The 12,337-nt window shown below is 54.6% G+C and overlaps 1 protein-coding gene across 8 annotated transcripts in view; it reads left to right on the top strand.

The window, feature by feature from the left end:
• The window catches only part of MSI2 (musashi RNA binding protein 2), a 389,833-nt gene that overhangs the window by 332,694 nt on the left and 44,802 nt on the right, over positions 1-12,337 (top strand). For 7 of the 8 annotated variants that reach the window (XR_006815826.1, XM_045983868.1, XM_045983869.1 and 4 more), the window contains exon 10: positions 6,289-6,363. Coding sequence is in view for 7 of the 8 variants with exons in the window: in XM_045983868.1 (XP_045839824.1) it covers positions 6,289-6,363 (75 nt within the window). In the remaining variant the exon portion in view is untranslated. Of the gene's footprint in view, positions 1-6,288; positions 6,364-9,979; positions 11,432-12,337 lie in introns of those variants that run through there. The other variant, XM_045983871.1, reaches the window with a different exon arrangement.

The following is a 12,337-nucleotide window of genomic DNA, read 5'->3' as shown; positions in this document are numbered from 1 at the left end:
TCAGATCCCTGGCCAGAGGGCACCCAGTGGTTTCATAACGGGAGCCAAGGCAGGGAGGCTGTGTTGAAGACAGGAGGTGCTCACCGGCAGTCGGCTTTGAGCGCCTGGCGCATGCCTGCACCCCAGCCCCACGCTGGCGCTGGGAGACTGTGCTTGACAAGGTGGATGTGGTCCCTGCCCTCTGGAGCTTGTGGTCTAGTGAGTGTGACAACAGTTAATGGCTAATTCTGCAGGTAGTCGTGATAGAGTCAGGGTGCTTTAAGAGCACATCGTGAAGAGTGGAAATCAGCCTGAGTAATCAGGGAATACCTCCCTGAGGAGGTGACATGTTCACCGTGCTAAGAAGGATGAGCGAGCTCAGGGTGATCCAGACAGGACTAGCCTTAGAAGGTGAGGCTCCTGAATGGGGAGCCCCAAAAGCCCAGTGGCCTGGCTGAAGGGTGTGTGTGAGGAGTGCTGGGCTCAGAGTCTCCAGGATGGGCTTTGACCCCAGCCGGTAGTAGGCAAACCCACGTGGTCCATGTGCTTCTCCTTCGCTAGGGTGGGATGGCCTGACACATCCCCATAAGTCACCTGGTTCACCCGCTCCGTGATCCATATCTGTCCTGGAATTGCCACCATCACCCACTGCCTGTCCATGTCATCCCCACGATTGTCATCAGCCACAGTTTGGTTGATGAACTCGGCCCAGGCAGAAAAACATTTGTTAAAAGTTCATGAATGAAATAGTTCTCATGCTGTAAATGTTTGTTGTTGGAAGGGCAGAAAAGTACCTAACACTTGGACAGGTGTTTAGAAGTGAGACTTCTAAAGTGAGACTACACCATTAAAGCTGCTCCGCCCATGCCCTCAACAGGTGTTTCCTGAGCGCCTACTAAGGGCCGGGCACTGTCCTTGGTGCTGAGGCTGCAGCAGACTTTGAGGTCCCTGATGTCAGGGAGCCGACATTCTAGCGAGATGGCAGATATGCTGCTCTGTAAAGGCCTTGGAAACTGTGAAACTCGCTTTTAAATATCCCTTAAGATTTTCTCCACACTGACGAGCGGAGAGGGACCCACTCATGTTTGTTTGCTGTCTCTTGGTGTGGCTGCATCCGTCCTTGGGAGGAAACCTACAGCGGTTTTGGTTTTAGCTTCTACAGCCTTTGAGAGAGTTCTAGAATAATCAGCCCGATGGGAATTCCTTGAAAAGAATGTGGGAGAGAAGAGGAGGGGTCCTCCTCAGACCAGTTCTCCCTGCCTTAGAGCTGGACAGAATGAAAATCAATTAAGACCCTTGGAAAGACCTTTCAGCAACCTTCCGACTTGGTTCTGCTGTATCATGGTAGCCAAGAGGTGCCCACGGCGACCCAGCCCAGTGCCCTAGACTCTCCGGTTTTTCTTCATGGAAGCGGACTTAATAAAAGCAAACGTGATTATTGTTGGTGCATTTTATTCCCTTTGGTCTACTCTGCCCTCAGCCACATAAGCCTACTGCCTCTAACCATCCTAACCTCGCCGGGCACACGCTACTGAACATGGTTGATAACCGCTGGGAGAGGAGCACCTCATTGCTGGGGCCTTGAAGGAAAGCTTCACCCTCCAGGCCTGGAAATGGTGGGACTGTGTAGACTCAGCTGAAGAAAGCTTGAGGCCTGCTTGACCGTGCTCCTCCTGAGAAGTCCCCGTGAAGTCTTGACCCAGTGTTCCCTGACACTAAGCCCCTCGGAAATGAAAGCAAATTTTTTTTAAAAACCAGCATCTAGAAAAGATGAGCTATCATCTGCTGGCATGCACTAACAGGTCAAAAGGAGACTGGCTGGAACGTAGAGCTGCGTGTCTAGATTTATTCATAATTTCCACTGGGATTTGTCTTTCCCCAGAATGTCTGTTGAGGTCATTCCCAAGGAGGTCTCCATTTGTTCAGCTGTTTTCTGGTGGGCAGAGGAAGCTCGAAATTCAGTTCTTCGGTTTCCCTCTAGAATAACACAGTGGCCCCCAGAACTTTCTGTGGTTAGTGGAGGGGGCCTCTGTCCGCACTGCCCAAGATGGTAGCCACTACCTAATGTGGCTACTGAGCATTTAAGATATGGCTCGTACCACTGAAGAGCTGGGGTTTTTCATCATAATTTAGACTTAAATTTAAACTGGGCAGCGTAGGCCTAAAGATGCATTTATATACGTCGGGATGGCTTTAGGGTCTGCGCATCTGGGTAGACTTTGGCCTTTGCGTGTCGGCCTGGGAAGGGCTCCGGGCACCAGGTGTTGCATCTGGATTCATCCCGCGTGGAACCAGCATGGCGCCGCAGGCAGTGCTCTGCATGTCACGTGGCGTGTTATGTCACACTCCGGCAGGCCCCTGGATAAACAGCCCTCATCTCCTGTCTTCTCAAGTCGGGGGCCTAGTGGGGGCAGTTTTCCATGACTAAGTAGCTGAGTCACAGAGCCCGGGCGAGGATGAGTCATGTGCCCGTCTAGAATGCAAACATCTTCCAGCGTTAGAGCCAACAACATCTTCTAGAGTTGGAGAAAGATCGAGAACCACAATTCCGAGAACGCAGCCAACATCCCCAAAAGGAAGCCCTGAAATGATCAGCCTGGCAAATTCGAATCGTTGTTAATTTCTCAGGGTTTTTTTTTCTTTTTTATCCTCCCCAGTGGAAAGCCTGTGTGTAAGAAAGGTGGCCATCCAGGAGCAAGCTTAGTTTTTCCTTCAGTGACAAGAGATAATTACTGTGAGATTGATCAGGCGCCCAGAGTACTGGAGCCCATAAATTGGGCAGTGGCCGGTGTGGGAGGGGCCCAGCTGCTAATGGAAGCAGTGGCTGGGTCATCCCACTGTGATAGGGCTTGATGGCGCCTCCACGTGGGTCTGCCGTAGTGTGCTATTGACATGCGTCCGGCCAATTTCCCCGTGTGGCTGGGGCTGGGAGCCATTGGAGCAGAGCTGGGCTGCACAGCAGTAAATGAAGAGGAAAATTGAAATAATGTTGTATTATAAATTTATGATTTCATCTGCCTGACCCGGAGGATGTGCGTGGTAGGGGCTGGAGATCAGATCCCCCGCTCTGGCAGAAGCCAAGTTCTCGTCTGGGTTGTGCTAGAGACCATATTGACATGTCTAGGAAGATTGGGGTGAGGCCCCCAAATCAGGGTGAACTCGACCGTGCTTGCCTCCCTTCTTGTCGAAGACTGTCGCATGTGCCAGGAAGAAGGCAGCTAGGAAATGGTCCTGGGGGCCCCAGTCATCGGGGAGGCTGGGCATCCTACCCCACTCCGCCCCACCTGCCTACCTGCCCAGAGAGAGGCCTGAAGGTGATACGTGGGCCTACATGTCTGCTGTCAGATTAAAACATTTCAGACCCCTAGTGCCGAAGTTATAAGCAAAGGAGTCATTTTTCACCAGGAAAGGCCCTAGGCAGCGGTGATTTGGCTGTTTGCATATAATCCGTTTATCGATATTGTTGAAATAATGGTTTAAGAAATCTAGTCATGAAAGATCTGATTTGAGAGCAGGTGATTAATTCAGAGGAGAACTGAGCTGGCCAGCCATGAAATAAATACCAGGGAAGAAGCCAGTGTGTGTGCGTCCCCGTAAGGCCTCTTGAGCTCCCCCTTCCTCTCCATCCCTCTGTCCCTTTGTTCCCTGACCGGGGGCCAGAGCCGAGCGTCACACTTGGATAGCCTGCTCCTTGGCGGTCAGGGCAAAGCCATGCGGTCATCCCACTTGTCTGGGTGACCCTCTGCCAGGGAGACACCAGGCACCATGAGATGGGTGCCCCGGGAGGGAGTAGGCACAGGAGGAGGAAACGGGTCAGTTGGCCAGTGAGTCGTGACTGCATGTTCGGAAAGGCTTTGGCTAAACGGGAAGGGAAGGGAACCACGAGGGGGCCCCAGTCGAGAATGCCCAAGGGACCCGCAGAGCTTTGTACAGATGGCAAGACTCGAGGTGTCAGAGGACCAGGAAGACCCTCCCTCCTGCCAAGGGCATGGCCTTGGGCCAGAGGTAAGCCTGGACCCCAAGTCTCCTGATGCCCACAAGAGCAATTCTTTCTTCTGGGTCCAATGACAGACCCACTGGTCAAGTGGAGGCCAAGACACCAACGCGCATGGGCAAGTGAGGAAAGGTGGGTCCCATCTCTGGGCCTCCGAGGCATAAAGGCTCCGTGAACAGGAAGACCTGCCAGCTTGAACGCACAGAGCCGAAGGGCACCCAGGACGGAACTGCAGGGATGATTTTTTTCCTTTAGCCCTCACCACACGTCAGAAGGTGCTTATGACGTACACCCCCCGCCCCCCGCACTCAGGACGCGGATGATGAGACCCCAGAGCCCGTATCTGGGGGTGTGTCAGTGGTTATCTGGAACTGCAGAGACACAGGTGGAAAGCTGTCACCGCTGCCCTCGTGGCTGGAGGGCAGGAAGACTCTTACAGAACCACCCCTCCCCCACCACATCAAAGCTACTTTCTACCAACCTCTTGGTGGCAGGCCACGGAAACTGGCGGCTATAAGCCGAAAAGGAGAGGACTGGCAGAGGCTCATCAGCTCACAGAATTGCCAGGAAGGCTGGAGAATAGGCAGTAACTGGGTGGTCAGCCACAGCCGTGACCCAGGGACAACCCAGGAATGGCCTGATCGGGGTCGGGGCATCTGCTGTTGCCGCCACTGGGTGCTAGGCTCACGCCAAAGGTACCAGAATAAATTCCAAATCACTGTCTCCTCCTCTGCCCCACTCTCCTCAGAAATGGATCCAAGGAAGACTTCCCTGGGCCAAACCCAGGTTCACAACTTGCTTCCCAGCAGCCTGGCTTAGAGAGAGCAGGAGGGGGCCCTCTTCTGCTTCCATGATGAGAGGCAGGCCTCTCTCTGAGACCCAGATTCAGAGAAGGGGTTCAGGTACTGAGCCAAAAAACAAAAGTCGAAGTCCAAGCCAAAGTCAGGCTGTCGGGGGTGGTTGGGTGGTTGGTGGCGGTGGTGGCGGGAGATTGGCCGCTGGGGTGTGTGAAAAGCAGCAATGGACTGGGATTCGCACACATCGAGCGGATGGAGGCAGCGTAAGGCTTGCTGGGATGGGAGCAGAGGGGGACCCGTGGGTCTCTTGTGACTGGCAGAATCGGTCCAAGAGGGCTACACACCAACCTTCTCTGTCGCCTGAGCCAAGAGGCAGGGACGTAAATGGTGAAACAGCCTGAGTGAGCAGAGTGGAGGGTTGAGAGCTTGCTGGGGCTTTCGTACTAGCTCACAGAGGACCGCACCAGCAGCAGAACATGCCAGCAGTGTCCTCATGCCCAACCCAGCAGCTCTTTCCACAGGCAGTCCGTAGCCCAGGGATCGCGCCCCCCCACCCCCGGTTATCTGCTGAGATCATATGGAAAACATGCTCACCGTGAAGCACCCGTTAGTTACAACATGTGGCGTGAAGCTTCTGGGTTTGGGCCGTGTTTTCCTGGAGCACATTTTTTTTTTCAAGATTTTTTATTTATTTATTTGACACAGAGAGAGAGATCACAAATAGGCAGAGAGGCAGGCAGAGAGAGCGGGGGAAGGAGGCTCCCCACTGAGCAGAGAGCCCGATGCGGGGCTCAATCCCAGGACTCTGAGATCATGACCCAAGCCAAAGGCAGAGGCTTAACCCACTGAACCACCCAGGTTCGCCCCCCCCCCCCCCCCGAGCACATTTTAACCAAACTAGTCCCTCATGGTTTCTGGGGAGGGGGGGCTGGGGGGAGTGGGTGGAACCTGGGAACAGTGCGGGCACTCTGGAATATCTGTGTTTGGACACAGGCTTCTGGGGCCATGCCTTCCCTGGGCCATGGCTCATTGAGCCCAGTGGTTTTCTAGAAGCACCAGGTCAGCCCCGAAACTCTGACCCCCAAGTGCTCCTGCTTTGTCTGGTGCTGGCCCCGCACTCTGCTGCCTTGGGAAGAGGCATTACAAGGACTTTAATCTCCTACTGTCAATAGCTTTAAGGTAAAGTACACTCAGGGTTAGCTCTCCAAATGTCAGAGCCAGGCGCAGGCCCTCTGTTTGGTACTAACGTGTGGCATTTACTCTGCAGGTTCCAGAAGGTGCGTGGGTTTGGGGGGTCTCTCTGCCCAAATACAGGTTAATTACCAGCACTCTGACAGCAGTGCCCCCCGCCACAGTAGAGAGGGGCCCCAAGCCCTGGGTAAAGACCCTCACGGAAGGCAAATCATTTTGTGCAGTAAAATGACCCAGGCTGTCCTCATTTCTGCCCTCCCCGGGATTTCACCCCAGGCCTGAGTGAGCTGTACTAATGCTCCTGTGATCTTTCTCTCTGTGTTCAAGGCTACCCCAACTTTGTGGCGACCTACGGCCGCGGCTACCCTGGATTTGCTCCTAGCTATGGCTATCAGTTCCCAGGTGAGTGTCTGTGTCTCCCGGGGCTTTGAAAGCACAGAAGATAGGCTGCATCAGAGGGGAGGCAGGAGGACCCCTAGAGAGAACACAGCTCGTACACATGTCCATCCAGGGAATGACCTGTAGGTACTGAAGTTCAAATGCACTGAACTCCGGGGGCAAGTGTGGCTCAGTGTCTGATGAATCAGAGTACTGCCTCGGTGCTGGGTATTTGAGAATGGCAGCTTTTGGGGGGGTGGCAGGGAGGGAAGGAGCTGAGTCAGGAGCCCTCCCTCTGCCCACCCTCCTTGGTCTGGAGCCTGTTACCAGGGATCTCACTGGACTGGACTCTTACCCTCTGCCTCTCTCATCCCCCCCTCCCTCCCTCCTTCCTCTGTCCCCTCCTCCAGCTCTGCCTGGTGGTCTTGGCTTTGAGCCCTTCTGTGTGTAACCGTGGTGTGCTGTTGGGGTTTGGGTTAACTGTCCTGGGTGGGGGATATAGATTCACCCTCCCCCGCGTGCAGGCGTCAGAGGCTTGAGGCAGAGCCTATGACAGTGCCTGCTCACATGCCCAGGTGACCCCAGCTCCCGTGTAGCCGGGAGGTCTGGGACCCCCACCTGAGGCAGGCAGCAAGCACAGGCATGGCCTTGCAGGGGTGGGAGGCAGGGTGCTGAAGGAAGCGATGCTGATGGGACTTTGCTTGTCCCCTGAAGGGGTGAGCCCGCATTCCCAGACCTGGAATGTAGATAAGAACATGTAGGAGTGGACAGGACAGCTGGAGTTTCTAGAGGAAGCATTAGGAATGGAGTTTGGTCCTCTTGGGCTCTCTGCTGAGAAAGGAGGCTCCCTCGGAAGCTGGTTGGTCATCCTGCCCGGACCTAGAGGCCTTGGAGGCCCGGGGAGCATAGGCATAGCCCTTAGAGGACTGTGTCCTGAGCCAGGGAGGAGGGCTGGGGGAGCGTGTGATGACCCCCCCCAGTGTTTGCACATCTCTGCGGAGTGTTGGGGTGGAAGAGGATGTTGCAGAGGAGGTCAGGAAGCGTTTGGGGCACTTAGAGCCATTCCCTGTTGGGGACAGATCATCCATCGGTGACAGAAGCCCCAGGCTCTTGCCTGTGGCTGCAGCTGGTCCCCTGCCATCTCTGGGGCTCATCACTGTCTTCCGGAAACAAGGGTTTTGGGCAGGACAGCCCCTGGGGTCTGTGCACCTTTCCCACTGTGGGGGGAGGGGGAGGGGAGGTGGATACGACAGCAGAAGTTCTGGCTGGAGCAGTGCGAGGGGGGAGACTTCCCCATGAGCCTGTCCCCTGGGGCCAGCATCTCCACGAGGGGAGAGGTGGCTCCTCTACAGCAGCTGGCTGCTTTGGGGGAGCTGCAGGACTCTCGCTATGAACAGAGAAGTCTGTTCCTCCATTAGATTTTCCCATCTACAGATGGGGACCCTGTTCCCAGGCTCCTTAGCAGCAAGAAGCAGGTCTACGATTTCCACCCAGCTGGTCTGGCTCTTTGCTGCCACGTTGCTCTCTCTCTCTGGCGTCCGTCTGTCCAGTAGGATCCCACTAACCACACACAGCTACTCTAATTTAGATTTAAGTTAAAACGAAATAAAATGGAAATTCCCGTTTCTCTGTCATACCAGCCACACGTCACTTACCCAGTGGCCGTACGTGGCTAGTGGCTGCTATTAGCACAGCCTGTAGAATGTTTTCTGTGAAAGTTCTGTCGGATGGCACCATTCTGGAGCACAGAGAAAGGGTTGGGGAGTTGTGCGTGGTCCACACTCATATACACACGCATACACACTGTCTCTCCCAGGGAGACCTGGCATGTCATTGTCCCTATTCATTTCTTGTCCATCTTCCTCAGCCCAGAAGCTGGTGGCAGTTTCAGGAAAGCCTTTCATCTCCTTCCCTCCCCTGGCTTCCTCACCAGGGTTCAAGAAGACATAGAGGCTCCCATCCTGGCTCGCTGAGAGGGTCTTGCCACTCCGCACACCTGGCGGGGCTTGCCTCCCTTCACAATCAGGTTGCCATTGCCCCCTTGGTGCAGTACTAGTCCCAGGCAGGGAGAGCTGGGGGATCCTGATGTGGAATAATTTGGGGGGGTGACAAGGTGGACCCCATGCTAAGCTATGTCCCAGGGATCTGTGTCCTTGGATCTGTCCTCAGCAGACATGTATGCAAGACGGAGATGGAAGAGTGACCAATCAAGACTGGGTAGGATGAGATAGAGCCTCCCAGCTGTGCCCAGCCCATCACCATAAGCCAAGGCTTTAGGACCAGGGCAAGGGTATGGTGTGGGAGGGAGCTGGTGTGGGCTAGAAACAACCATGTCCAGGGCCTGTGTGTCATGGTCCCTAGCTCTTGCGGCTTCATGCTGTCAGCTGGATTTGCTTAGAGCAGGAATGGGACATTAAAATGTCTGGACAGGGGCTCCCTGACCCATGGAACGTGGCTGTTCTCTCCTCCCCTGGCCATCAGATTCTCCATTCCCCATCCTTCCACTTCTTTACCCTAGAGGTCTCTTGGATGTCCTCACTGATGGCCACAAAGAGGCTGTCAGTGGCCACAAGAGTGAGGCCACGTGCTGTTAGGGAGGGGCAGCGTGTGGAGTCTGCCCCTCCATCCAGGCCGGGAAGGGGGTAGCCCAGAGGCTGGACCCGGCTGCCATTCTGTCCACTGTCCCCAAGCAGCCTAGGTAGTCCCCAATGGTGTTCAGTCCAGAGCTCATGACATGGTGGCTCCCCTCAAAAACGAAACTTGACTCTGCCTGGAGCCTCCAGCCCAGCACGGGGTCTCTGAGTCGGGAGTTTTGGAACATTCCAACATCCTTCTCCTGTTCCGTGCCAATAAGGAGTGTCTTAGTCTGGTGAGGAGGAGGCTGGGGTGCAGAGGGACGGCCTGGAGGAGGATGGCTGAAATCTGCCCCCCTACTCACCCTGTCTGCTTGACTCCATTGACTTCTCCTCACACCCTGAGGTCCTGTGAGCCAGTGACATCAGCGCAGCTGTCACCACCAAACTGCCCTGAGCTTTCTGCTTTGTGATCTTTCTTTTCTGTGTCCTCACCACGTACCCCCCACCCACGTCCCACCTCCAGACACCACACCCTCCCAGCCTTTCCGTGGTCCCATCCTAGTGGGGCAGCGTGAGTGTGAGCCCAGGAGGAGTGATGGGATGCCCAGGCCCCCGAGAGCTGCTAAGGTCCTTCATCCTGTGGGTGTTCACTCACAGACCATGTCCCCGGTGTCCCCCATCAGGACAAAGGGCCCTGTGTTTGACCTGCCCTCCTGAGCTGCTCCCTGGCCAGCAGAGCCCACTTTAGGATTCGAGGCGATTAAGTGAGATGCTGCAATACAGAGGGCTCGATACTATGGGTAGTTGTTCGAGGGAGGAGTAACTCTTTTCTAGAAAGACTGAGGGATGAGCCACGACTGTGGAAGTGGCTCCTTCTTCCCAGGCCCAGACGTCCAGCGCATACACCCCTGCCCTGACCCCCCACCCCGCAGGATTAGAACTGGGGCTCAAATAATCATGATCTTCGTCGGTGGCCCCTGCTGTTTCCTCTCTCTTCCCTCCCCCCACCTCCCAGACTCATTTCAGTTTAATCTGTTAATTTCTGTTCTTATTTCACTTTGCAGACTATTTGCCGATTTCACAAGACATAATTTTTTTCAACTAGCTCTTAAGAAAGGCCTAACACATTGGGGTTTGCTACCATTCCTCGAGAGAGGACACAGCCCCGGCCGGGGCCACCCTGGCTGTCCGTGTCCACTGAGACTGTCCTAGCTGCCTGTTTGAACAAATGTTCTTTTTCTCATTTTTAATTCTTGGAAAAGACTCAAGTCCTCATTGCTTCACTCAGTGGAAAAAAAAAAAATTTTTTTTTCTTCTGCAGTCCCTTCCCATTTTGCTTCTTGTACACACTGTGATCGCCCTCCTCCTCCCAGCAGCCCCCCTTCCCTACCTAGAATGTAACGGGGCCCAAGGAATACTTCTCACAAACTTCGTAGCGCCTCCTCAGGAGAAGCCAGGAAACAGGCATCAACTTATTTTAAATAGCGACCAAATAGGCTTCTTGGGGCATTTCACGGGCTGAGCTTTTAGTGCTGGTGGCCCACAGGCCCTGGGGATCTGTGACTTAGAGCACCTGTGTCCTATGGTGGGCAGTACCAACAGTGAAAACACACACACACCACCACCACCACCACCCCCCTGTTCTGTAAACACTAATGTGAAAGACGGAATCTGGAAGAAAAGCTCTATCTGAAAAACCATCACGATCTGGTTGTCTTTGTGTCTGGGAGCCAGGCACTCCGTGGCTGTGAACGATAATGATACATGCACGTGTCTTTGGGAAGGGACATCTCAGGCCATGGGGCCACAGATCCACGCCAGGCCCCTCCTTCCCCAGCACGCACCCCATCCACACTGGCCTTACAGTTGCTGCTGGTATCAGGGCCTCTGGGCCCATCAGGGTAGGAGGGGACAGAGCACACGGGGCCGGTCCTGGGCAGGTGGGCACCCCCGACCATCAGTCACTCCGAGAAGGGCTTGCTTCTCCCATGGTCCTGACCCCCTCCGCTTCCCCTGTATGAAGTAGCCCCACTTGCTGGGATTCCCACAGTACAGCTCAGCAGCGCCCTCAAGAGCCACCCCGTTGTTCCCGCTCCTAGTTTGTGAGAAGTGACCCGCATGCTTTCACCTTGTGCTTCTGATGGGAGCACATCCCTCTGCTTGAATGTCACTGTCCTTGAGACCCAACCTGGGCAGCTTTGCTCATCTCATGAAAGATGCTTGATGTAATCATTGGCTAGTTTCCTGTTATTTTCCTGCAGGCTTCTCATGAGTGCTGGTTTTGTTGCTGTTGTTTTTGGTTTTTCGGTTTTGGGTTTTTTTTTTTTAATGATTCTGTGTGGCTCCCCGCTCCCACCCCTGCTTTATTTTGTTTTGCTCTGAATTGCTTTGCTTTGGTGAACTTGCCCCAGTATGCTAGCCTCACCCGCGTTTTTGCCATTGTGAATTTTCCTCATCTCTGTAAATAGTTCATCTGTGCTGCTCCCTAATGACATTTTATTTTTTTCCCCCTGTAAGTGACTGAGGTAGAAAATAAATTGTTTACCACGGACATGCTGTGTGCTGCCGTCTCTTAGCCTGACGGTGTCCTGTTCTCGCTCCCGGGGAGGTGAACGCACTACAGTAACAGCCTAGCCCAGTTTCTGAAAGCATGTGGACTTCCCGCTGGCTGTCGCCTGTCCCCAGCCCTCCCCACTGCCCCGCGTCCCCTGCACTTGCTCGGGCTGGTCCTGTCCTTGAGCGGAGGGTCACAGCAGCTGTGCACAGCAGCTGCGCGGCCCGCCCCGGTACCCCTTGTCTGCCATCACTCTTGCCCTCTGGGGAAGATGCCCCTGGAACAGCTGGAGCCCCTCACATCCGTGCATCGGGTGTGCGTGAGCTCAGGCGCACACTCGTGCATGCTGGCTGACGTGCGGTTTGCCCATGCTTTGCCTCGCTGACTGCCCTGAATGGGGCAGGTTGGGGGAGGACCTGGTGTTTCTGGACGTGAAGCTGGGAGGACCTGATTGCCAGGTCCCCCACTGGGCCATTGCAGGAGCGAGCAATGTAGCCCTTTCAGCCCTGGGAATAATAGTGCCTGGGTAGGTTGTTAGAATTAAGTAGGGTAATGGATACATGTCTTTGGTATATGCCATGTACACTGGTAAATACTGTGCAGCTAGGAGTTTTAGAAATCGTGTTATTATGCCACTCTGCAGAGTGGTTGTCTCTTCCTCGTCAACCTCAGTGTAGCTGCCTATTGGTGGATCTGCTTATCAGTGAAAGTAGTGCTGTAGGATCCCCCAAGTGAAGCCAGAGAACTCCTGGGACTTCGTTCCTACCCTTATGCCCCACCCCTGCTCCTCCATCCCTACCCATTTCCTCATCGTCAGGCACTTGAATCATCGTCAGGCAGGAATGGCCCCTTAGAGAAGGTGACATCA

Source organism: Meles meles, chromosome 18, assembly GCF_922984935.1.
Source record: "Meles meles chromosome 18, mMelMel3.1 paternal haplotype, whole genome shotgun sequence".
NCBI lineage: Eukaryota > Metazoa > Chordata > Mammalia > Carnivora > Mustelidae > Meles > Meles meles.
The sequence above is the reverse complement of the archived record's forward strand: the minus strand, read 5'-3'. Positions and strand labels throughout refer to the sequence as shown.